Here is a 23,281-nt window from a genome sequence, read left to right as displayed (position 1 = left end):
TTATTCTTTTAGGATAAGATATTAGTAATAGTATTATCTTTACCTGGCTAATAGATAATCTAATAATAGAATTATAATAGGAAACCTATCTATTAGATTTATTATTTATTTAAGAGCCTCTTAGTACCGAAATATTTAAAAGCTTTATAATTAGTAATAATTAGAAAATTAGGTAAGCTAATTAGTTCTATTTACTATTTCCGGAATCCTTAAATAATAGTAAGAAGTTTCTTATTATAAATCTTATAGTAGCTTTTAGCTCTTTAAAGAGCTTTAAAATAAAATAAGACCAGGTACTATTATTCGTTTTCTGGGCTTTTTTAAAAGAGTATACCTATAGTAGCTAGATCCGAATAGTCGGTTTCTAGACAGGTTTCCTTATTATATTTAAAATAAAGAAATATAAAAGCAGAAAGAAATAGATTTTTAAGCTAATTAAAGGCATCTAGTAAGGTTTTATTAAGTATAAACTTTAGTAAAGTATTTTTTTTAGTTAGATAGTTTAGGGGGCAAGAGATATATTTATAAGTTTAGATAAACCTATAATAGAAATTATAGAAGCCCAAAAATAACTATATTTTTCTTTTTATTATAGGTTAGTACTAGTTTCGGATAATAAAGGTTTTAGTAGGATTTACTTATATACCTTAATCCAAGATAATAAATCCTAAGAATATTATTCTAGAGACTTTAAATTTATATTTATAAATATTAACTTATAATCCGGTATCCTAAAGCTTTTATAAAACTATTCTAATATATTATTAATACTTCTTCTTATTCTTAAAGAAAATTAGTATATTATTAATATAGGCCAAATAAAAGTTATCTAAATAGTTTATTAGAATAATATTAATATATTACTAAAAAGTTACTAGACTATTATAAAGTCCAAATAATAGAACTACTAGTTTAAATAATTTATATCTTATTCTAAAAGCTACCTATATTATAAAAGCTAGTTCTATATAAATTCGATTAAAAGTATATTAAATATCTAATTTAGTAAATACTAATAATTTGGCTAATTAGTTAAAAGTCTTAATAATAAGTAATAGGAAATAGTAATTCTTTTTTATTATAGTATTTAGCTATTAATAGTTAATATAAAATCGTAGGCTATTATCTTTCTTTTTAATAAATAAAACTAGTAATAAAAAAGAGAATTCGAATAGCTTAATAAAATCCTTTTTTAGGTTCTTAATAAGATACTCTCTTATTTTTTCGAGTTTACTAGAGCTTATCTTATAGAAATAGGCCGTTTTTATTAAGGGATCTGGTCTATTAAAGCAGAGCTTATAGTTAAAGAATTAAGACTAGGGAAGCTTATCTACTACTTTCTTGGAAAATACCCTAGCCATATTATATAGCTATATAGGAAAAGATATCCGGAGCTTTTAAAGTTCTTTAGGATTAAAAAATAGTATATTACTAAGAATATTGGGTTTATTTATATCTAGAGAATATATTAGGTTACTAGTTTAAATATAATACCCGGTAGGCTATAATATTAGTTATCTAATTACTATAGGTAATAATAAATATCTCTTTAGTTTATAATTCTATTTCTTAAATATATAATTAATCTCATTAATAGTAACTAATCTAACTAAGTTACCGAAATCTTTAGTACTTAATTAGAAAGTAGTTACTCTAATAAAATAATAGAAATAGTCTAGTAGCTTAATTATTTCGAGAGTATTAAGGTCTAGTTCTTCCTTTCTTATCTAGTATTTGGCTTTTCTTATAAAAAAGTCTTATAAAGAAATAAGAAATATATTCTTTTACTTCTCGGGTCTAGTTTTACTAGTTTCTTTTAAGATCCTAGTTAGAATATCTTCAGAGTAGTTATTTTTTTAATATTTCTTATTAAAATATCGGATTTTCTAAATAAGGTCTAGCTAATTTATCTTGTAGTTCTCTAGCTAATAGAATTAATTCTATTAATAGTTTAATAGAATATTATATTTTACTAGCTATTTCCTTCTCAGGATTATATTATAAGAGCTAAAGTTAATAGTAAGTAGGTATTATCGAGTTTGGAAGTATTAATTAATAGCTAGATTTATAGTAACTAGATATTAAATAGCTTTACTAGGTTATTTATTAAAACCTTATAAAGGGACAGGGGTTTTGAGTTTATATAAAGGTATTTATAATACTTTTATTAAGGGGCAAATATACTTTTAGTTAATTAGAATATATATATTTATTCTAGTATTTACTAAATACTAGAAGGTTATAGTTTTGCCTTTCTAATATATTTAATAATTAATAAAGAACTAGTTTCTACTAATTAGCTAAATAAGATCTATGAGTTCTTAATAAAGTTCTTACTCTAGAAAGACTATTTTTATACCTAGAACTAGACTTTTCCTGATTTATTAATATTATATTTCTTATTAGATAATAAGTAAGAGTTAGTATTTTTATTATTTATCTCTAAATTATTAGCTTTTTCTAAATAATTTTCTTTAATAAATATAATTTTATTAAAGTTAGAATAGGTACTTTTTATATATCTAGGCTTTTTATAGCTATAATAATAAAGGCCCTCTAGCCGGTCTAATTTCTTCTTAAATTTTTAATAGACTATTTCCTTTAATTATAAGAATACCGGCTATTAAGGTTAATTTATTAGATATAGGGTTACTATAGCTCCTTGAATCCCGGTAGGCTTTCTAGCCCGAAATAGTATTTGGTAGTAAGTGGTTTCTACTAGTTATTTCTTCTGGAATTACTAATTTTTAATTAAGAGAAGCCTATTCTCTTATTTTATATACTATTTAGTAAGGTCCCTGGAAGTATTAAACTTCTTATTACCTAAGCTTTTAAGTAGCTCGAGATTTATTTTATCTATTAAATTATTATATTAGTTATCCGGTAATTTCCCTAGTTTTATTATTAAACGAGTAAACTCTATCCAGAATACCGGAAATAGCTTGTCTCTTTATCTCAGGTACTAGTATATCTCTTTTATTTCCTGATACTTTATCTCTTTGCTTTTACTATAAGCTTACTAGAGAATCTTGAAAATCTATTTGGTAATTAAGATCTATCTAACTAATTCAGGTTCTAGTTAATTACGGATAAAGTTATAAGTATCTCTAGTAACTAGTTATATTATATAAGTAATTTTTAGTAATTTATTATCGAATTTAGAGAAGTTCTATATTAGTTTATTTCTTATATTAAATATCTAGTTATTAATCTAGTAATTATTCTTACTTATAAATAGGACAGAATTCTTAATTCTAATAAGCTATAGTTAATTACTATAGACTAAAAGCAAAAGAAAGCCTTAGTATTAGCCCTCAAATAGTTCTTCTAATAAGGATTTATAATATTCCTAAATATTTACTTATTTAAATCTCTATTTTATTACTTCTTCTTATACTAGTTTTTTCCTTATATAAAATTAACTAGTAATTATCTCTAGCTTATTAATTTTCTTAGTAAGTTAGTTAATATATAAATAGAATTTCTAGTAGTATTCTGCTTATTTATTAGCTATAAGGCAGTATTTATTAATAAGGTTATCCTATATAAATAATCTTTACTAGGCCTTATCTATTTTCGAAATATTTATACTAATTTTAAGTTTTAAGTTAGCTAGCCGCTCCTTAATATCTTTTTCTGAAATAGTATTATAATAGCTTTTCTAGTAATATGAGTTTATAATATTAAAGTCTAGCTTCTCCGTTTTATTATACTAGGGCCTCTTATCTAATATACCTATAATAGTAGTATTTGGCTCCGGGCTATCTATAATAACTTTAGAAGGGATATTAGCTATAGAGATAAGTATTAAATAAGTTCTTCTTATTTAATATTAGTAAACTATAACTAATTATTATCTTATCTAGTTTTAAATTAGTAGACTAAAACCGACTATTATTTTTTCTTATTTTAAATTAGTAAACTACTACTAATTCTTCCTATATTAGAAAAGAGAGCCGGTTCTTTTACTCTTATTAGTATTAAGGGAATATTATCTATTCTAGTTAAGAGTCAGGCTCTAAGATTAACCGGGTTATAGAAGATAATATCTTTCTTCTTTTATATTAGTAGAGAACTAATATAATAGGTACATATAATAGTATATAAACAGGTATTAGATATTATAGATCTAGTTTCCTATTTTGGGTATAGCTTATAATCGGAATTATATAGATTATATAAGATTTCCTAATTAAATAAAGGGCTTCGTATACCTGGCTAAGTACTAGGGAATATATAGGGAGACGCTCCTAGCTTTGGAAGAGGCATTAATTAGTCTCTTATTAGAATTAATTCTTGGAATTAGTTATACTTGCAAGTATTACTCTATAGCTTACTTATCTTAACTACTTATATATTATCCTGCTATTATATATCTTATATTCTAATTAATCCAACCTTCGGGAAGTAGTTTATTATAAGGTAGTTAAGCCGTTAATAGACAAAACCACTAATAGCTAGAGTATTAACTAGAAGAAGCACCTCTGCTATTACTAGAGCGACCTAGTCAGGTACCCAGGGAAGCGTCTAGTCAGCCACTCTAGCTACCGCCTAATCAGGAGAAGGAAGTAGAACTCAGATATCCCCAGAACTAGCTAGTAGAATAATAATAACGGAGAAGCTAGCAGCGGCTCGTTATTATATTACTGAGTTAGAAGCAGAAATATAATAGAAGGAGAATCTAGAGGATCTAGAAGCTCAGATTTGCTATCTTAAGGATATTCGGGTACCTATTATAGAACCTATTATACTACCGGTAATATGTTTGGTTTACAGGGCTCCAAAAACCCGAGAATTACTAACTTATAAGAGAAAGAGTATTAAGGAAGCCCAGGACTTCTTTTACTAGGCAGAGCTAAAATAGTATAAAGATAGCGGGATTATCTAGGCTATAGATATAATAAAGATTATATATTATATTTCCTGCTTTAAGAATATAGCCAGGGATATCTGGAAGTATAGAGAGTAATTAGTAGGTATTAATACTACGGATTAGGAGATCTTTATTAAGTTTATAAAGGATTTTATCTTGGATCCGGAGAACTATAGTAATAATGCCCTTACTAAGTTCAAGAATATAAAATAATAGCCAGGTCAGAGTATCTAAAGCTTTATATCCTACTTAGATAGCCTATTAGATAACTTAGGATATATGGATTTACTATAAGAGCGGAATGACTTGTTTAGTAGCTTAAGACAGGAGATTCGGGACAAGATTAATTACTAAGAGAATACTTTATAAGAAAGAGAAAAGCTTATTTCTGCGGCTATAAGAGTCGAGAATAACTTAAACTAGTCTACTTAACGGGAATATAATAATAAGCTAACGGGTTAATAAAAGAAAGGAAATTAGAAAAAGAAAAAAGGAGATAATAAAGAGAAATAGAAGAGAAGTATATTTCTATTACGAGATTCGTATAACCAGAATAGTAAAAGCATAATAATAGGGTCTAATATAGTACTTATATTAGGATCTATAAGACCGGATATAACTTGCTTTACCTATTAGAAAAAGGGTTATTATATTACTACCTGCCCAAATTAGGGAAAACCGACTTGCTATAACTATAATAAGTCTGGCTATAAGGCATATAAGTACCCAGAACTAAAGAAGCCGGGAAACAGGTATATCTTATAGTAGTTATACTTATTTATACTATAAAGGACAAGGCTCCTAAAACGAGAATAGTAATTGAGGTTATTATTAAGATAAGAAAAGATAGGTAAAGAGTTAGAATATTAGTTAATTCGGATATAGAGGCTAATTATATAAAGAGGAAATTAGCCTTAGATATAGGTATTCTATTAATATTAAGGGCAACTCTCTTATTCTTATTAGAGAGAAGAAGAATTTATTTATATAGAGATTATATTCTTAGGATTATTACTAAGGATATACTAGGGAACTAAAGAAAGGCTAATATATACTTTATATTATATAATTTCGATCTAAACTATATTAATATAATATTTGGATTCCTATAGCTTTACTAGATTAATTCCCTGATTTCCTTTAGGAAAGTAATATAGAAATATTAGATTTAATTATAGAAGATTAAAGTTCTAAATACTAGGAAGTTTACTAAAATAATAAAATATAAGGCATATATTTTTCTATTAACTACCTATCCTATAATAAATAGCCAAAGAATTACTACTATTACTATAAACGGGATAGCTATATTTCCCAGGAAGTATTAGGACCTTTTCCGAGTATTCTCTATAGAGGCTATAGGTATATTACTCGATTACTATATAATAAAATATTATATAGATTTAGAACCAGGATTCTAACTACTATATAGTCCTATATATACTTTATTAGAAAGGAAGCTTAAAGTTCTTCGGGAATATCTTAATACTAGCTTGAAAAAGAAATAGATCTATTATTTTACTAGCCTAGCTAGTACTCTAATTATATTTGTTCTAAAGAAAAAAGGCGGCCTATATTTATATATTAACTACCGGGATCTAAATAGGATTACTATTAAGAACCGAATACTATTACTACTTATTAGTAAGATAATAGATAGGCTTTATAGAATAAAAATATATATAAAGCTAGACTTAAAGAATACTTATTATTAGTTATAAATATAGGAAGGCAATAAATAGAAGACGGTATTCCGAATATATTATAGATATTTTAAGTATTATATTATATCCTTTAAACTATCTAATACTCTAATAATATTTCAGGTATATATTAATTATATATTAGTAGGTCTTATAAATATTATTTATATAATCTATCTAAATAATATTTTAATTTATTTAGAGAACTCAGAATAGTATATAATAATAGTCTAATATATATTCGAATAGTTATAATAATACTAGCTCTTTATAAACTTGGCAAAATACGAGTTTAATATAGAAAGAATAAAGTTCCTGGGATTTATAATTAGCTTAGATAATATAGAAATAAAGGCTAGCCGGATTATAACTATTAGGGAATAGCTAGCTCTAAAGAATAATATCCGAGAAATCCAAGTATTCCTGGATTTTACTAACTTTTACTAGAGGTTTATTTATAGATACTTTAGAATAGTAAAAGAATTAACTAATTTACTAAAAACTAGCAGAAAACTACTATATTAGTTTAGCTAGATAAATAAGGCAGATAAGGCTTTTAGAGAGCTATAAATTATATTTATAATAGTACTAATTCTTTATTATTTTGACCTAGCCTTAAAGATTTATATAGAAATAAATATTTTAGAATTCGTAATTATAAGTATAATTTCCTAGCTTTTTAGTAAGAAGGCAAAAGCCAGATAATACCCTATTACTTTCTATTTAAAAAAGATAACTATAATTAAGAATAGATATAAGATATATAATTCTGAACTCTTGGCTATTATTCTAGTATTCTATACTTAGTAATATTACCTAGTATATACCCGGTATATTATTATTATTAAGACAGATTATAATAACTTAAAATATTTCATAACTAAAAGAAAACTAAATAGTTAATAGATAAGATAGGCAGAGAAGCTAGCTACCTTCGACTTTATCTTAGAGTACTGGCCGGGGTATAGTAATCCTGCTAATAGGCTATTAAGAAAGCCAGACTTTATAATAAGTATAAATAAAGATACTTTATTATTTATATTTTATAATAAGCTATAGAATATAGAATAGAGAATCCTATAGGTAATAGTAATAGGATACTATATTATTTCTATAATACTATAATATAAGGCCTAGAAAAGAGAAGATAGGCACTTCTTAATTAGCGAGATACTAAGGAATTCTAAAGAGGAAGTCTATTTTAATAATAAAGTAATACCGGAGATATTACTACTTGAGCCTATTACTAATATAGCTAGTTATAAATAGTATATACTATAGATTCTAGCTATATAGGTAGCTAGATCCGAAATAGTATATAAGGAAAGCAGAAAGATATTACTTAAATTACTATTATAGTACTAAAAATTCGATCTATTAGTATAATACTAGTAATATAAATAGTTCTTAAAAGAGACCTTTACTAGAGCTATTAAGACTTAGGAACTTAATATATCTGGGTTATTAAGATATCGGGGTACTATCTATATACTAAATAAACCGGCTCTTAAAGAAGAATTATTATAAACTAACTATAATAATCCTATAGGTAAGTATTTTAGTACTAGTAAAATACTAGAGATCCTCTAGAGAAAGTACTTCTAGTAAAGTATAAGAAAAGATATAAAAAACTATATTAGAACTTATTCTATATATTAATAGACTAAGGTAAAGAAATATCTGCTATATGATATACTTAGTTCGTTTCCTCTTCTTTCTAAGCTATAGTAAGAAATTACTATAGACTTTATTATAAGACTGCCTTCTTTTAGGTTTTATAGTAAAGTATATAATTCTATACTTATTATTATTAATAAGTATATAAAAATAATATAATATATTCCGACTATTAAGGAGGTCTCGGCTCCTGAGCTAATAGAGCTATTTATATATTATATTATTAAAGATTTCGATATATCTATAGGTATAATCTCTAATAGAGGATCTGTTTTTATAAATAAGTTCTGGTTAAGTCTATATTTCTACTTAAAAGTTTAATAATAACTAAATATAATATTTCACCTATAAACTAATAAATAAATAGAGAATCTGAACTAAACTCTAGAATAATACTTAAAATACTATACTAGCTACTAGTAGAATAACTAGATAGTAAAGCTTATTCTTATAGAATTTATATATAATAACTTTATATATTTAATAATAGGAATATTCCTATTCTATACCTTATACGAATTCTATTCTAGTATTAAATTATATATTAAGGATAATATTCTAGAAGGAGAAATATTAGTAATATAAGAAAGAGTATAAAGAATTTAAGTAAAACGGGAAATACTAGAGAAATAATAATAAAAAGTAGTAAATATATAAAAAAAGTACTATAATAAGAAATATATTAATAAGAAGTTCAAGATATATAATAAAGTTATACTTTATATAAAGAATATTTAATAGCTATAACCTAGTATAAAGCTAGTAAATAGATATCTCGGCTCCTTTAAAGTTCTGGAAATTATAGGAATATATAAATAGGTATATTACTTGAAATTACTATTATTATATTGGATTTATAATATTTTCTATATTTCTCTCTTAGAATTATAGTACCTGCAAGCTAGTACTATAATAGAACTAGAGCCAGTCGAGATTAAGGACAAAAAGAAATTCGAGATAGAATCTATTATAGCTTATAAAGAGGATAGAAAAGGAAAAGAGTATCTCGTTTATTAGAAGGGCTATTTACTAGCAGATAATATATAGGAACTACTAAGTAATCTAGAGAATATAGTTTAAAAATTACAAGAATACTTAGAAAAGAGTAATATTATAATACTATTAGCTAAATAGAAATATAAAAGATAAATACTTTTATTAGGAAACTATTAAAAAACCATATATTTATTCTTGGAAAAACTATATAAAAATTATTAAAAACTCTAATTTCTATATCCTATAAATACCTTACTCTTATAACTACTCTCTACTATTCTTATTATTATTCTTATTAGGATTCTCTCAAGAAATAGGTAGTAAATTAGCTTATAAAGCTATTAGCTATTAGTAAGAAACAAGAAAGAAGTAAACTTACTTAATACTAAAGAATATTAATTATATTATTAAGAGTACTTTATACTTATATTAAGCTAGTAAGAATTACTTAATTTATTCCTTGAATTATTAGGGGAATCTATTAGCCTCAAATAATAGCTTTAATATGAGAAATATATATAGTTTAGTATAGAAGAAGGATAGTAATAGCCTTCTTTCTTTTAGGCAAAGAATAGGAAAAATACTTATATATATTAATAGCTTAAAGAAGGTAGTTTAATTATATTATATATACTTAAGGAACCTTAGATAGTATTAGAATAAGAAATAAAAAAAGAAATTTATAACTTATAGAATTATATTTCTTATTCTTAAAGTAATAGTAATTATATACCGAGTAATTATTACTCTTAATATAAGTAAGGTCAGGAAACTTGGTAATATTCTTAGAATATTAAAGATAGTAAGGGCAAATTAAGGATATAGGAATATTAGCTAAATGGGTAGTAATAGGCTAACGAGTACTAAGAGAAGTATTTATCTTAATAAATAAAGAAATAAAAGAAAGAATTAGAAAGGAACTTAAATAAAGCTTAAATAAGGCTTAAAGAAGCTTAAAGAAGGCTTAAAGAAGAAAGGTAAGGGATAAAGAGGAGCTAGGTATAGTATTATAGTTAAGGAAAAGAAAAGTTAGTTAGTAGGAAAAGGGAGGCCTTTTTATAATATCCTTTCCCTAAATAGTAATTATAAATTCGGAACCGGCTCTATACCAGAAATATCCAGAAAATTCTAAAGAAAGGATTTATAAATAAACTAGAAGATCGGATTAATTTTTCCAAGCTCTTAGGCCTATAGAGTAATAATTTATTTGCAAATAGAGGCTAAGTTAGAATTTATAAACTAATTAAGAGATTGGATAAGCTTTATATCTAATAGTATATACTATATTTATATTACCTTTATAAGGGGGAATTACTAGAGGCGATTTACAAACTAGCTAGGAAGAATTAGTAAACTATATCCTTAACTTTATTACCTAGTATAATAATAAGGTAATTATAGAAAGTCTTTAGGAAAAGCTAGCGGCCAGAAAAGTTTCAGGAAGATATTTATAAAGCTATTTGCAGTTTTCCCAGGCCTCTTAGGGACAAGGGCCCAGAGAGAGAATTAATATAATAGGTATATATAATAGTATATAGACAGGTATTAGATATTATAGATCTAGTTTCCTATTTTGGGTATAGCTTGTAATCGGAATTATATAGATTATATGGGATTTCCTAATTAAGTAAAGGGCTTTATATACCTGACTAAATACTAGGAAATATATAGGGAGATATTCCTAGCTTTAGAAGAGGCATTAATTAGTCTCTTATTAGAATTAATTCTTGGAATTAGTTATACTTGCAAGTATTACTCTATAGCTTATTTACCTTAACTACTTATATATTACCCTGCTATTACGTGCCTTATAACTAATTACTAGAAGGGAAATATTATTTACTCTAGTTAAGAATCAGGCTTTGAGATTAACTAGATTATAGAGAATATTATACTTCTAGTTAAGCTTTCTAGTTCTTTATAGTTCAAGGAGATTATTAAATATTAAAAGTAGTATTCTATCTTTATTTTCTAAGAACAAATACGGGTTCTTTACTAGTAGTATTATATTGCCTCTATAGGCTAAGTTAAGTAAGCTTAGTATTATATAATAGCGGGATTAATATAATAATTAAAGATTTAAAGTTTAAAGAATCTTATATATTAGAAAATACTAAGCTATGAAATAAAGTAGGGAAAATACCTTAACCTTTAGTATTATTTCATTTAAATAATTCTGGCTTAGCTTTATTTTATACCTGTTTCTAATATCCTGTCCTTAGTAAATTATATCTTTATACTAGCTATTATAAGTAATATAATACTTCCTCTAATTTATAAGCCTCTTCTATATCTCTTTTATCTCTTTATAAGTAATAACCCGCTTTATTAGGCTTTCCGAATAAATATCCAGATATATAATTATACTTTTATTTTTATATTAATTAATTATAAGAAGAATACCCGGATTAACTTCTCTTATAAGATCTAGTACTTTTAGATCTATAGTAAGCTCTTCTATTTTTAAGGCTTACTATAGCCTGCTTTATATATTAAACTCTTTTTTATATAGCTTTTCTTTTATAATTTGCTTTTTATAACTAATATATAAACTACTAACTTCCTTTATTTAGATTATATAGTTCTTTTATAGCTTATAAATATATTTATAAATTATAATCCGTTTATTATAATCTATAAAATAGCCTATAAGTATCTTATAAGCTAGTAAACTAATTTCTAGATCTTATTTAACCTATAAATATATTTAATTCTTGAGTTAGATACTAATTATTATTATAAGAACCTCCTAATAAATAATGAGATTATAGCCCTTATTCCGGATAAATATATAAATATAAGCTACTATAATCTAATACTTATAATTTATAAGGCAGGCTATAAATATTTATAAATATATATATTATTTTATTATATTTTGTTTTTCTTATATAATAACCCGGGCTAGTACTATAGTTTATAATTATAGGACTATAATAGGACTTATTAGTAAATATAACTAGAGTAATAGGTTTTTTACTAGTACTACTTCTATATTTATCTAGCCTTTTTCTTATTCTTTTATACTAGCTACTTCTTTTAGTAATATATTATTAATATATATATTACCTATAAGATTATCTTACTTAACTAGCTCTACTTATACTAGTAAAATATTTATATAAATATATATATAAAACTTATAAATATTCTAATTTATAAGAATATTTATATAAATAATATTAGCTATTACTTTATTCTTTTATTAAGCTTTATAAGTAATAATTACTTTATATAATAGCTTTTTTAAAACTCAATAGCTATTATATAATACTTTAGTAAGCCAAGCTTCTTTATTACTTTTATAGCTAACCCGTACTAGCCTAAGATTATAGATTACCTTTTAAATAGGTAATAAGCTATTAATTATTCGGATTTCCTTTACTAGATCTTTATATTAAAAGTAAGAAAGCTATTTATAAACCTAAAGAATTACTTTTTTAAATTATATATAGGCTATATATATATAATTAAATACTAGAAATATGGCCTCCTATATATATACCTATTTTTATTTCTTAAAAAGAAGCCGTTTTCTTAATTTCTAATTTAGTTAATAAAGTTATTTATACTAAGTTCCTAGACCTATTATAGAATCCTATAAGTAAACTTATAATTATAATAACTAGTTAGATATCTTATAAACTATATAGCCTTAAAAATAATCCGAAAGCCTTATATATAGTCTATAAAACGCCTATAGCCCTACTTATATATTAGAAGAGGTTCCCTAAGGTATTTATAACTATAATAATTATTTATAAGAATAGATATTCCGAGTACTAGTACTAAGATAATAGCTATATATTTATAATCCGTAAATTAGGCTTTTTAGGCCAGGAAATTATTTATAATAATTACTAGGTTATTTTATATAACTTATATCTTCTCTAGAAGTTCCGCTTCTATATTAATATTAAGGTTTATACTTTTATATAAGTAATTAAATATATCTATAAGTATATCTATAAAGAAACGAACTATATAACTATTATAGTCTCAAGAATAGATAATAAGATTACCTAATATTTTTAAGCTCGGTATATAGGCCTTATAAAGGCTTTCTAGTACTTATTCAAGTACCTAATATACTAGGAATTCTCTCTAGTCTAGTACTTAGTAATTTATTTCCCTAAATAATATATAATCTACTTTATAAATAATCTCTTACCCGAGTAAATTATAGACTAGGCTATAAATACCTATTTAATCTTAATAGCTTTTTTTAAGTATAATATAATATATAAGAATAACCGCTAGTATCTTTATTATAAGTTCTTATAATACTTTATATAGATTACTAAAACCCGGATATAGAAGCCTTATAAGCAAGAGTATAGTATTAGCTATATTTATTATTATAGCCCGGTTTTGGGTAAGTAGTTCTACTTTATAACTCTTACTAATAGTTATATATAGTCTATAGTTCTTTAATAAGCTCTATTTAATTAAGGGCATTTATTATCTTATATATTATATTACTTGTATTATCTGTAGTTTAGTAAAAAATAATTAGAAATAGTTCTAGTATTTTAATAAGGCTATTTTATTAATAACCGGCTATAGTTTATAAATATTCTTTCTTATAAATATTTACTAATAGCTAATTACGGATATATGAATAATCTGGAACTAGTATAAGAAGTATTTCTATAATAACTTGGCCTATAAGCTAGCCTATAACCCGTTAATTAACTTCTTATTACCCTTAGTTAATTCTTATTATAATTATAGCCTTTTTTTACTTAGTCTCGGCCTTATAGATCTCTAGTAAATACTTATAAATATTACTTTACCTGAGAATACCTTTAATTAGATTATAAGCTACTATATAACTAATTTATAAGTTAATTATACTTATAAGATATTACTAGTAATTATAATATAAGCCTAGCTAAATATAAACTAGTACTTTTACTTTTAGATAATTATAATAGTAATTACGGATAATTTATAAACTGCCTACTTTTACTTATAAGACTCTAGTAAGACTAATAAAACATTTTTTTATAAGACTCTCTATTATTATTACTATAGCTAAGGTAAGGTAGTCCTATATATAATATTAATATGTATTATGGCTTTTCTTTTCCTGGATAAATATATGTTTTATTTCTAGTTCCAGATCCTGCTTAAGCTTAATAAGTTATTTATAAATATAATTATTAAGACTAGCTAGCTTAGGGCTCTCTTATATTTTACAGACCTAATTATCTAGAATATAGTACTTATATAATACAAGTATTATTTTAAGGTAGTATACTAGCTAATAATTAATTTATAATTAGTTATAAATAATATTCTCTTTAGAGAAATACTTATAATTCTCGGGAGGAACTTTATCCAGATTTTACTAGTAGTCTTATATGATTTATAAGCTAATATAGTACGGGCCTGCTTATAGTAGATATAAATCTAGCTATGGCTTTATTAGTTATTATTACAGATTAATATACGGGTCTATAATAACTTGTCTAAATAAGATTTTATAGATTAGATTAGTAGTCTATTATATAACCTGTCTTTAAATAGACAGATTATATTCTCGTCTTTTATTTCATATATCTAGTTAGTTATAAACCTAATTAATTATATCTATTTATAAGAGCGACTTTTGCAGGCCTTATATAATTACTAGGCCTTTAGTAAATAAGTAATCCTATTAATCCTAAATAATATAGTCTGTAAGCTTAACTAAATAATTCTAGATATATTTCCTGGCCAGAAACAGATATATTTTATAGTAGATTTAGCTAATATAAATAAGACAAATCCTAAGATTATAGAATTATCTCTAGAGATCTTATAAAATATCTATTTACTAGATCTACTTCTTTTTAAGCTATAACTCAAAATTAGTATATTCGTAATACTCTTATAAAATCTCTATCTATAGAAAGGGCTTTATAACAGGTTATAAATATTAATATATAGCTTTAGGAGGTTCTTAATTCGGGTATAGCTATTAGGTAGTAACTTTAATAACTAGTTACGGACGATTTCACGAATTAAGCTCTAGTCTATAAATTAGTAATTATCTTTTATATTTTCTCGTAAGTAGTTTCTATTTACTTTATTTTTTATAATAACTATTAATAAGTTATAAGGCTAGTTATTTGAGGTAATAGAAGTGGATTTATAATTACTAGTTTTTTCTTATAACTAGTTCTATATAGCAGCCTTATAAATAATCTTATAGGCAGGGCTTTATATTCTTTTATTTCCTAATATAAATCATACGAGTAATATAGTATATCTAGAAATATTATAAGGTCTTACTTAGCTTTTAACTTACTTATAACTAACTTTATATATTTATAGCTAACTTTATATACTTATAGGCTATTTTTCTTCTTATACTATCTGTAAAGAGTCCGTAAAGAGTTCGTACTAGCCTTTATTATATTCTAATCCCACTCGGGACAAGTTTAGGGCAAAATTATTAATTAGCCCCGGAGCTTATATAAGGCCGCTAATTAATAATTTTAGTAAAGCGGCCCTAAACTTGTCTATATAACATTATTATATAGTCGGACTACCTATTAAAATTCCTGGTTATATAAAGAATACCAAAACTTAAGCCTATTCCCCTATATATTACTTGCTCCAGGAATACTAAAGCTCTTTATATACTCCTACTTACATGCTCCCTACTTGCATGCTCCCTACTTATATACTCCCTACTTATATGCTCTCTACTTACATGCTCCCTACTTACATACTCCCTACTTGTATGCTTTACTTATACGCTTCACTTGCATACTTTACTTGTATACTCCCTACTTATATACTCTATTTGCACGCTCCCTACTTATATGCTTCACTTGTACGCTCCCTACTTACATGTTCCCTACTTATATAAGTGAGGCTTAGGAGGGCTGGACAAATAAAGAGGGCCTGTGGGAGGAAAGAGAGGGCTTTATAGGTATAGGTAGGAGCTATAGCGGTTTATAGGAGGGAAGAGAAGGTTTGCAAAGGGAGAAGAGCTTAGCAGAGGGCTTGCAAGGGGATACGGACCGGGAGGAGAGCTGGGAAGGCTTGACGGACAAGGAAGGGAGCTTTACGGGCTTGCAGAAGGTCTGGGGGGTTTCCGGGTGAGAATAAGGCTTGGGAGGGCTTGCGAGGGGAAGAGAGCTTTGCGGGTAGAAGTGAGGCTTGGAAGGGTTGCAAGAGGAAAGGGGGAACTTTGCGGGTGAGAGTAATACTTGGGAGGGTCCGCAAGAGAAAAGGAAAAGCTCTACGGGAAGATATAAGGTTTGGGAGGAAGTTACGGGCGAGAGTATAGGTAATAAGGGGCTTGCGAGGGCGAGTGAGGCTTGGGAGGGCCCGCAAGTAGAAGGGAAGAGCTTTGTAAGTGAGAATAAGGCTTGGGAAGGCCTGCGAGAAGGAGAGAGCTCTGCGGGCGCAAGTAAGGCTTGGGAGGGAAGGAAGAGCCCTATAAGTAAGGGTATAAGTAGGAGTGAGGCTTGGGAGGGGCCGCAAGAGGAAGAGAGCTTTGCGGGTGAAAGTAAGGCTTGGGAGGGAGTTACGGGTGAGAGTACAGGTAGTAAGGGGCTTGCAGGGCGAGTGAGGCTTGGGAGGGCCTGCAAGTGAGAGTGAGGCTTGGGAAGGCCCGCGAGAGGGAAAGGAGAGCTCTGCAGGTAGGAGTGAGGCTTGGGGAGGCCCGCGAGAGGGAAGGGGGAGCTTTGCGAGTAGGAATAAGGCTTGGGAGGGCTTGCAAGTAGAAAGGGAGAGCTTTGCGGGTGAGAGTGAGGCTTGGAAGGGAGCTACGGGTAAGAGTACGGGTAGTAACAGGCTTGCGGGGGCAAGTAAGGCTTGAGAAGGCCTGTAAGAGGGAGGGAGCTTTGCGGGTATAAGTAATACTTGGGAGGAAAGGGAAAGCCCTATAAGTAAAGGTATAAGTAGGAGTGAGGCTTGGAAGGGTTTACGAGAGGAAAGGAAGAGCTTTGCGGGTAGAAGTGAGGCTTGGGAGGGTCTATAGGAGGGAAGGGGGGATCTCTGCGAGTGGGAGTGAGGCTTGGGAGGGAGTTACGGGTGAGAATACGGGTTATAAGGGGCTTGCGGGAGCGAATGAGGCTTGGAAAGGTTTACAGGAGGAAAGGGGGATCTCTGCAAGTAGGAGTGAGGCTTGGGAGGGCCTGCAAGTGGAAAGGAGAGCTTTGCGAGTAAGAATAAGGCTTGGGAGGGTCTGCGGGGGGGGGAAGGGAGAGCTTTATAAGTGGGAGTACAGGTAATAAGGGGCTTGCAGGGGCAAGTGAGGCTTGGGAGGGCCTGCAAGAGGGAAGGGAGAGCTTTCCGAGTAGGAGTGAGGCTTGGGAGGGAGGTATAGGTGAGAGTATAGGTAGTAAGGGGCTTGCGGGGGCCAGTGAGGCTTTGGAGGGCCCGCGAGTAGAAAGGGAGAGCTTTGCGGATAAGAATAAGGCTTGGGAAGGCCCCTAAGAGAGCCGGGAGATCCGAGAAAGCTTTATAGCCTCGGTAAATGGCCTGCAAGAGTAATATTACTTCTCCTATAATCGAAAAAAGCCTCTTATAGACTTTGGCCGGTTCTTTACTTATAATATATACCGGAAGCGGAACAAGAAAGCGAACCGGGCCCGGTATATAAAGCCAAAAGCTAAATATTTAAATAAAAACTCTTAAAAACTAATTTTTCTTACGCTTATATATTATATTAGTACGAGCTTACGAGTGCAATATAGCTATATTTAATAAGAGAAAGGTTTTACAAGTAAGAAAGAGAGCTTATAAGTAAAAGTAAGGCTTAAAATAGCCTATAAAAGGGGGAAAAGAGCTCTATAAATATAATTAGAGATATAGCAGTCCGTAAAGAGAGAGAGAGCTCTATATTAAAGCTAAAGTCACTCTCTTAATCTCGAATCGAGATCAGGGCAAAATTAAAGACTGGCCCCGGAGCTTGCGTAGGGCCGCCAGGATTTAATTTTAGCGAAGCGGCCCTGATCTCGTACTGTATATTGTAGTACATATAGTCAGTGGATATAGTCGGCCCCTCCGTCTCCCTAGTAATGCCGCCTTCGTGCCTCTTGCGCTTCCGCTCCCTTTCCTCCCATCTCTCCAACGGGCGGCTGGCCCCCCCGAGCGAGAAAATGGCAGCGCTGTCAGTGGCGGCATCTGAGGGCGATGTGCAACAAAGCTCGCCGGAAGAGGCGTGAAACAGCGGCTGATTGGCCGTGCGATGCAATGCAATGCCGGCCGGCCATTTGAGGCGTTGAGCCACTCGGCACGTTGCCTGCAGCGCGGCATCGCATGCCATTCCATGCCATCGTGCCCTCCATACACACGTGACCACCGCGCTCCTCACGCTCTATCTTACAACCGAAAAGTCACGTCACGTCACGTTCCTCGTGCTCGTGCCCCCCCTTTTCCCACCCCCTTTCCCCCTTCGAGAGGAAGGCCCAATGCCCCTCCCGTGTCGCCATCTTGCAGCTGTTGCGCCGCGTCGATTCTTGACTTCCACGCCCCGAAGCCGGCCGTTGCATGCTCTCTCCCCTTGCGCAGCTCTTCGACATGCTCCTCCTCCATCACAGGCTTGGCGAGCAGCCCAGGAGAGGGGCAAGAAGACCAAGGCTACTGTCAAGTTAGACGACCTCCCACAGGGTCTTATCCCTCTGGAGCCGCTAGCTCTCGAGCCTGACACCCACAAACCCTTTCCCACCGTGGTGCGCCAGGCGCGGAGTAACATGCAAAGGTTCGAGAATTGCGTTCTGCTCACTCGAGTCGGTGGTTTCTATGAGCTGTATTTCGAGCATGCCGACGAATTTGCTCCTCTGTTAAACATCAAGCGGGCCATAAGAGTCTTTAGTGCTGGTGAAGTTCCTATGGTAATTGTTTCATTGCTGCCTCGTCTACTCATGCTCACGTTGTGGGAAGGCCGGCTTTCCTTTCTTCCAGCTGGATCGCTATCTCAAGATTCTGGTCCAAGATCTCAACCGATACGTTGCTATTGCAGAGGAATTTCCCAATGACAAGGGCAACCCAGGGGACTTGATGCACGATCGAAGAGTCTCTCGAATTATTACTCCAGGAACCCTTATAGATGAAAATTTCATGGATCCCTTCACAAATAATTATGTTCTAGCTATCCACATAGAAGATCATGAGCAGGAATCAACACACCAGTCTGCTCGGCCGAATGCATCCCTTCGCGTTGGCTTGGCATGGCTGGACCTTTCAACAGGCCAATTCTTCACTCAATCCACCGATCTCTCAGCTCTTCCATCCTACCTAGCACGCATCGGACCACGGGAGATTGTCTTGGGTGAAGATCTTCAAGCATCTAAAGATCATGGCATCTTCAATGTCCTTGCTGAGGATCGTCATCTCATCACATATACAAGCCCTTCGGAGGTCCAGAAAGTCTCGGGGTGGTCACCAATGCTGGAATCTCCTCTTCCCCCGCGACTGGAGAATGAATTCACAATCGAAGAGATAGCAGCAGGCAGTTCTTTACTCCAATATGTCAAAACTCGGCTTCAAGGCTCGAATATGAAGCTTCAGCCACCTACACGACAATTAGACGTGTTGGGTATTGACAAGAACACTATGCGTGCCTTGGAAATAAAGAAGACCATGAGAGAAGACATGGTCACAGGCAGTCTGTTGCATATTATTCGACGGACCGTTACAAAGGGTGGTGCACGGCTGCTTGATAATTGGTTAAGTCAGTATGTCGTGTGCGAGGCGTAATCCAGCTAATGATGATAGGTTCACCGTCTACTTCGCTGGAAGTGATCAACTCCCGGCTCGACTTGGTAACTTTCATGTTGAATCACGAGCTCCTTCGAGAACGTGTGGTGATTCTCCTGCGAAGATGCCATGATTCCCATCGTCTCCTGCAGAAATTTGCATTTGGGCGAGGTGATCCAGACGACCTCCTAGCATTGAAAAGCACCGTGTATGCCACGCAAGAGCTCGTTGCCAGCCTGGAGCAAGACAGCGAAGCAGAGGCATGTATCCAGGCTATGGTTACTCGAATCAATTTGGAGGGACCGAATGAACTTGCCAAGCGTATCAGAGATGCGGTAGACGAGGAAGGCCTGGTTCAACAACACCGCTTAGAAGATGGAGAAGCCGGGGAGATGCAAGCTCTTGCACAAGCGGTGATCAGTTCCGAAGGGTCCGCCGAGGATTCTAACATTCTTCCAAAAGGAACACGGAAGAAGAAAGCTTCGGGCGGTCTCAGAGACTATTACTCCGACGACAGTGACGCCTGGATCATGAAGCCAGGGGCAAGCCCGGCCCTCGAGCGGCTACACGCAGATTTTGCTGCACTTGCAATCGACAAGACGAACCTCGGGGAAGATCTCAAAAAACGCCTGGGAGCAGAAAGCCTTACTCTGCGTTTCACCCCTGGCATGGGTCATATTTGCCACGTTAAAGGCAAAGACATGAAGCTCGACCTCTCTACCGTCAGAAGTGTTGGCTCCAGCAAAAGCACTCGCTCTTTTCACCACCCTGAATGGACGAAACTTGGCCAACAAATCGATCAATGCAGAATTCACATTCGCGCAGGCGAACAGCGGGTCTTTCACCAGCTCCGAGAACAAGTAATTCATAACATTATCAAACTTCGTCGCAACGCAGCCGTGCTAGATGAGCTAGACATTGCCTGTTCCTTCGCCACTCTGGCGGTAGAAAAGGACTGGACACGACCGATCTTGAATAAGACCTGCGCACACAAGATCGTTGGTGGGCGCCATCCAACAGTTGAAGGTGGGTTGGAGGAAGAAGGCCGAAGCTTCATCACCAACGACTGCTTTGTTGGAGATGTGCAGCGGACCTGGCTTGTCTCCGGCCCGAACATGGCTGGCAAGAGCACGTTTCTTCGGCAAAATGCACTCATCACGATCCTCGCGCAAGTGGGGTCATACGTCCCAGCCGAGTACGCAGAGATTGGCCTTGTCGACCAGATATTCAGTCGCGTCGGTTCGGCGGATAACTTGTATAGAGACCAATCGACGTTCATGGTGGAGATGTTAGAGACGGCTACGATTCTCAAGCACGCGACTCGGCATTCCTTTGTCATTATGGATGAGATTGGGCGAGGGACCACGCCCGAAGATGGGACGGCTGTGGCTTTTGCGTGCTTGCATCATTTATATCATGTCAACAAATGTAGGACGCTGTTTGCGACGCATTTCCACGACTTAGTGGATATGGTGGTGAAGGGGGACATGGAAGGAGTGGGGTTCTATTGCACGGATGTTCTGGAGGATAAAGACGGCGATGGGTTTATGTATGATCATCGGTTGAGAGAAGGGGTCAATACGAGGAGTCATGCATTGAAAGTTGCGAAGTTGGCGGGCCTGCCAGAGGAAGCTATTGCAGTTGCAAAGAAAGTGTTGGATGGACGTGTAAGATCTGTGTAAGAAGATAGTCAGCAAAAGGTCAGATAGACGTGTAAAGTATCTAAGATATCGGAAAGCGCAGTCAGGAAAAAATTAGAGTTGTTGTTTTTGGTCTTCAAGGAGCAGGTCTCCGTTAAGGGTTAAAAAGCTTTTGATTGAATCATCATAATTGCTTGGGAATTGTGCTGAGAAGCGAGAAACTTTGAACTGACCTTTGAGCAGGACTGTGAGAGCTTATTTTCAGCATGTCACGCCATAAAAGAATCACATTTCGTGGACGCCGAAAATTGTCCTTATGTGCTTCGTGCGCTACATTAGAGAACCTGCATATGCTCTATGTGAATTCATGGTCCGTGTCATAAAATACCAGGAGAACCCATTGTATCTATGCAAGATCGACTTAGTCGAACAAGCCGCCGAAACCTTCATCGCCCGACTCCTCAGCTTCTGAGTCCGCCTTCTCCTCTTCCGCGGGGGCGTCGTCCTTGGCAGTTTCGGTGCTCGTGACAGCGGGTCCAGCAGAGGCGTAAGCATCGGGGTTGGCAATGCGGTCCTTCAACTCCTCTATCTCAGGCCAGCTGTACTCGGTCTCAACGGCAACGGCCAAGACCTTCTTGTAGCCGTTGACGACTGAGTGCATGACGGATGGCAGGGTTGGGAAGTTGGCGGCCAACGAGATGCAAGCAATGGTGGTGATTGCGCTAGAGAAGGACTTGAGGAGCTGGGATTCCTCGATGTCGAGAACGCTAGGTGGGAAGGTGTTGCCTTGGTCGTAGACCTGGGAGATACCCATGCCGTAGGTGAAGGGAGAGATGTTCAACATGTTGAGAAGGGTGGCCTCGGAAGCTCCGACCTTGCTGCCAGCCTCGACGAGCTTCAAGTCGGCAGTAATTTCGATGGTACCACGAGCAATCTTGGTTGGGACACCGAGAGCCTGGAAGAAAGAGGTCTTTCCGGGTTCCATACCAGTGTTACCAGCGGGGACGAAGACATCGTCGGGAGCGACTGCACCAGCTCTGGCCGGAGCAGCAACCTTGTTGGCGAGGATCTTATCACGAATTGTCTGGAGCGGTCTTAGAATCATTCCCAAACAACGTGGTAAATGAAAGATCGAGATGTAAATCTTGTTGATCGTACCTTAAGATCGGCATTGGTGAAGACGAATCCCACGTTGCCTTTGACGAAGGGAAGAAGTCGCTCATAAGCAGGTTCTTCACTGATAAATCCCTTGATGGCGCGACGAACCTGTGGAACATCGAGGGTCAATTTCCGTGTTACCTCGAGATCCAAAGATCATCATACCATGGTATTCTTGCCCATCAAGACAACACCCTCACCGCGGAGGGCTTGTCGAATCTCGTGCATCTGCTGGGAGCTGACATTGTCGACGGTGACGACGAAGATAGAGGTGTACTCTTCGAGCAAGCCCTTAAATAACGATTAGATGATTGAATTTGTATCGCAGAAGCAGTCTTCTCACCTTAAGCTTGTCGAAATAGCCGGCCTTGTTCTCGGATCTACTGCCCCCCATATCTTCTTAAATGAAGGTAGGATGTTTAAGGGTCAGTATTATGGTGTTCGTTGGGATGTTCTCGACTTCGAGAGGTTGGATTGCAATGTAATTTTGTAACATTTTTCGCGAATTCGCCTGAATTGTGCGGAGGCTG

At 32.9% G+C, this 23,281-nt stretch overlaps 2 protein-coding genes across 2 annotated transcripts; one reads left to right on the top strand and one right to left on the bottom strand.

Annotated features, from left to right (window-relative positions):
* Positions 1 to 18,636: 18,636 nt before the first annotated feature.
* Positions 18,637 to 21,792, top strand: K444DRAFT_669458 (DNA mismatch repair protein MutS). Its single transcript, XM_024887529.1, has 3 exons — positions 18,637 to 19,088; positions 19,138 to 19,927; positions 19,972 to 21,792. The coding sequence occupies exons 1-3, from the start codon at positions 18,666 to 18,668 to the stop codon at positions 21,633 to 21,635; spliced, it is 2,877 nt and encodes a 958-aa protein (XP_024728636.1). The 5' UTR covers positions 18,637 to 18,665; the 3' UTR covers positions 21,636 to 21,792.
* Positions 21,793 to 22,014: 222 nt separating this feature from the next.
* K444DRAFT_636992 (60S acidic ribosomal protein-like protein P0) lies at positions 22,015 to 23,145 on the bottom strand (the record flags this gene model as incomplete). Its single annotated transcript, XM_024884069.1, has 4 exons — positions 22,015 to 22,677; positions 22,752 to 22,859; positions 22,917 to 23,042; positions 23,095 to 23,145. The coding sequence occupies 4 exons, from the start codon at positions 23,143 to 23,145 to the stop codon at positions 22,015 to 22,017; spliced, it is 948 nt and encodes a 315-aa protein (XP_024728635.1).
* Positions 23,146 to 23,281: the final 136 nt, after the last annotated feature.

The sequence above is a fragment of the Hyaloscypha bicolor genome (genome assembly GCF_002865645.1).
Source record: "Hyaloscypha bicolor E unplaced genomic scaffold K444scaffold_182, whole genome shotgun sequence".
NCBI lineage: Eukaryota > Fungi > Ascomycota > Leotiomycetes > Helotiales > Hyaloscyphaceae > Hyaloscypha > Hyaloscypha bicolor.
Note: the sequence above shows the minus strand (reverse complement) of the source record. Positions and strands in the feature narration are given on the sequence as shown.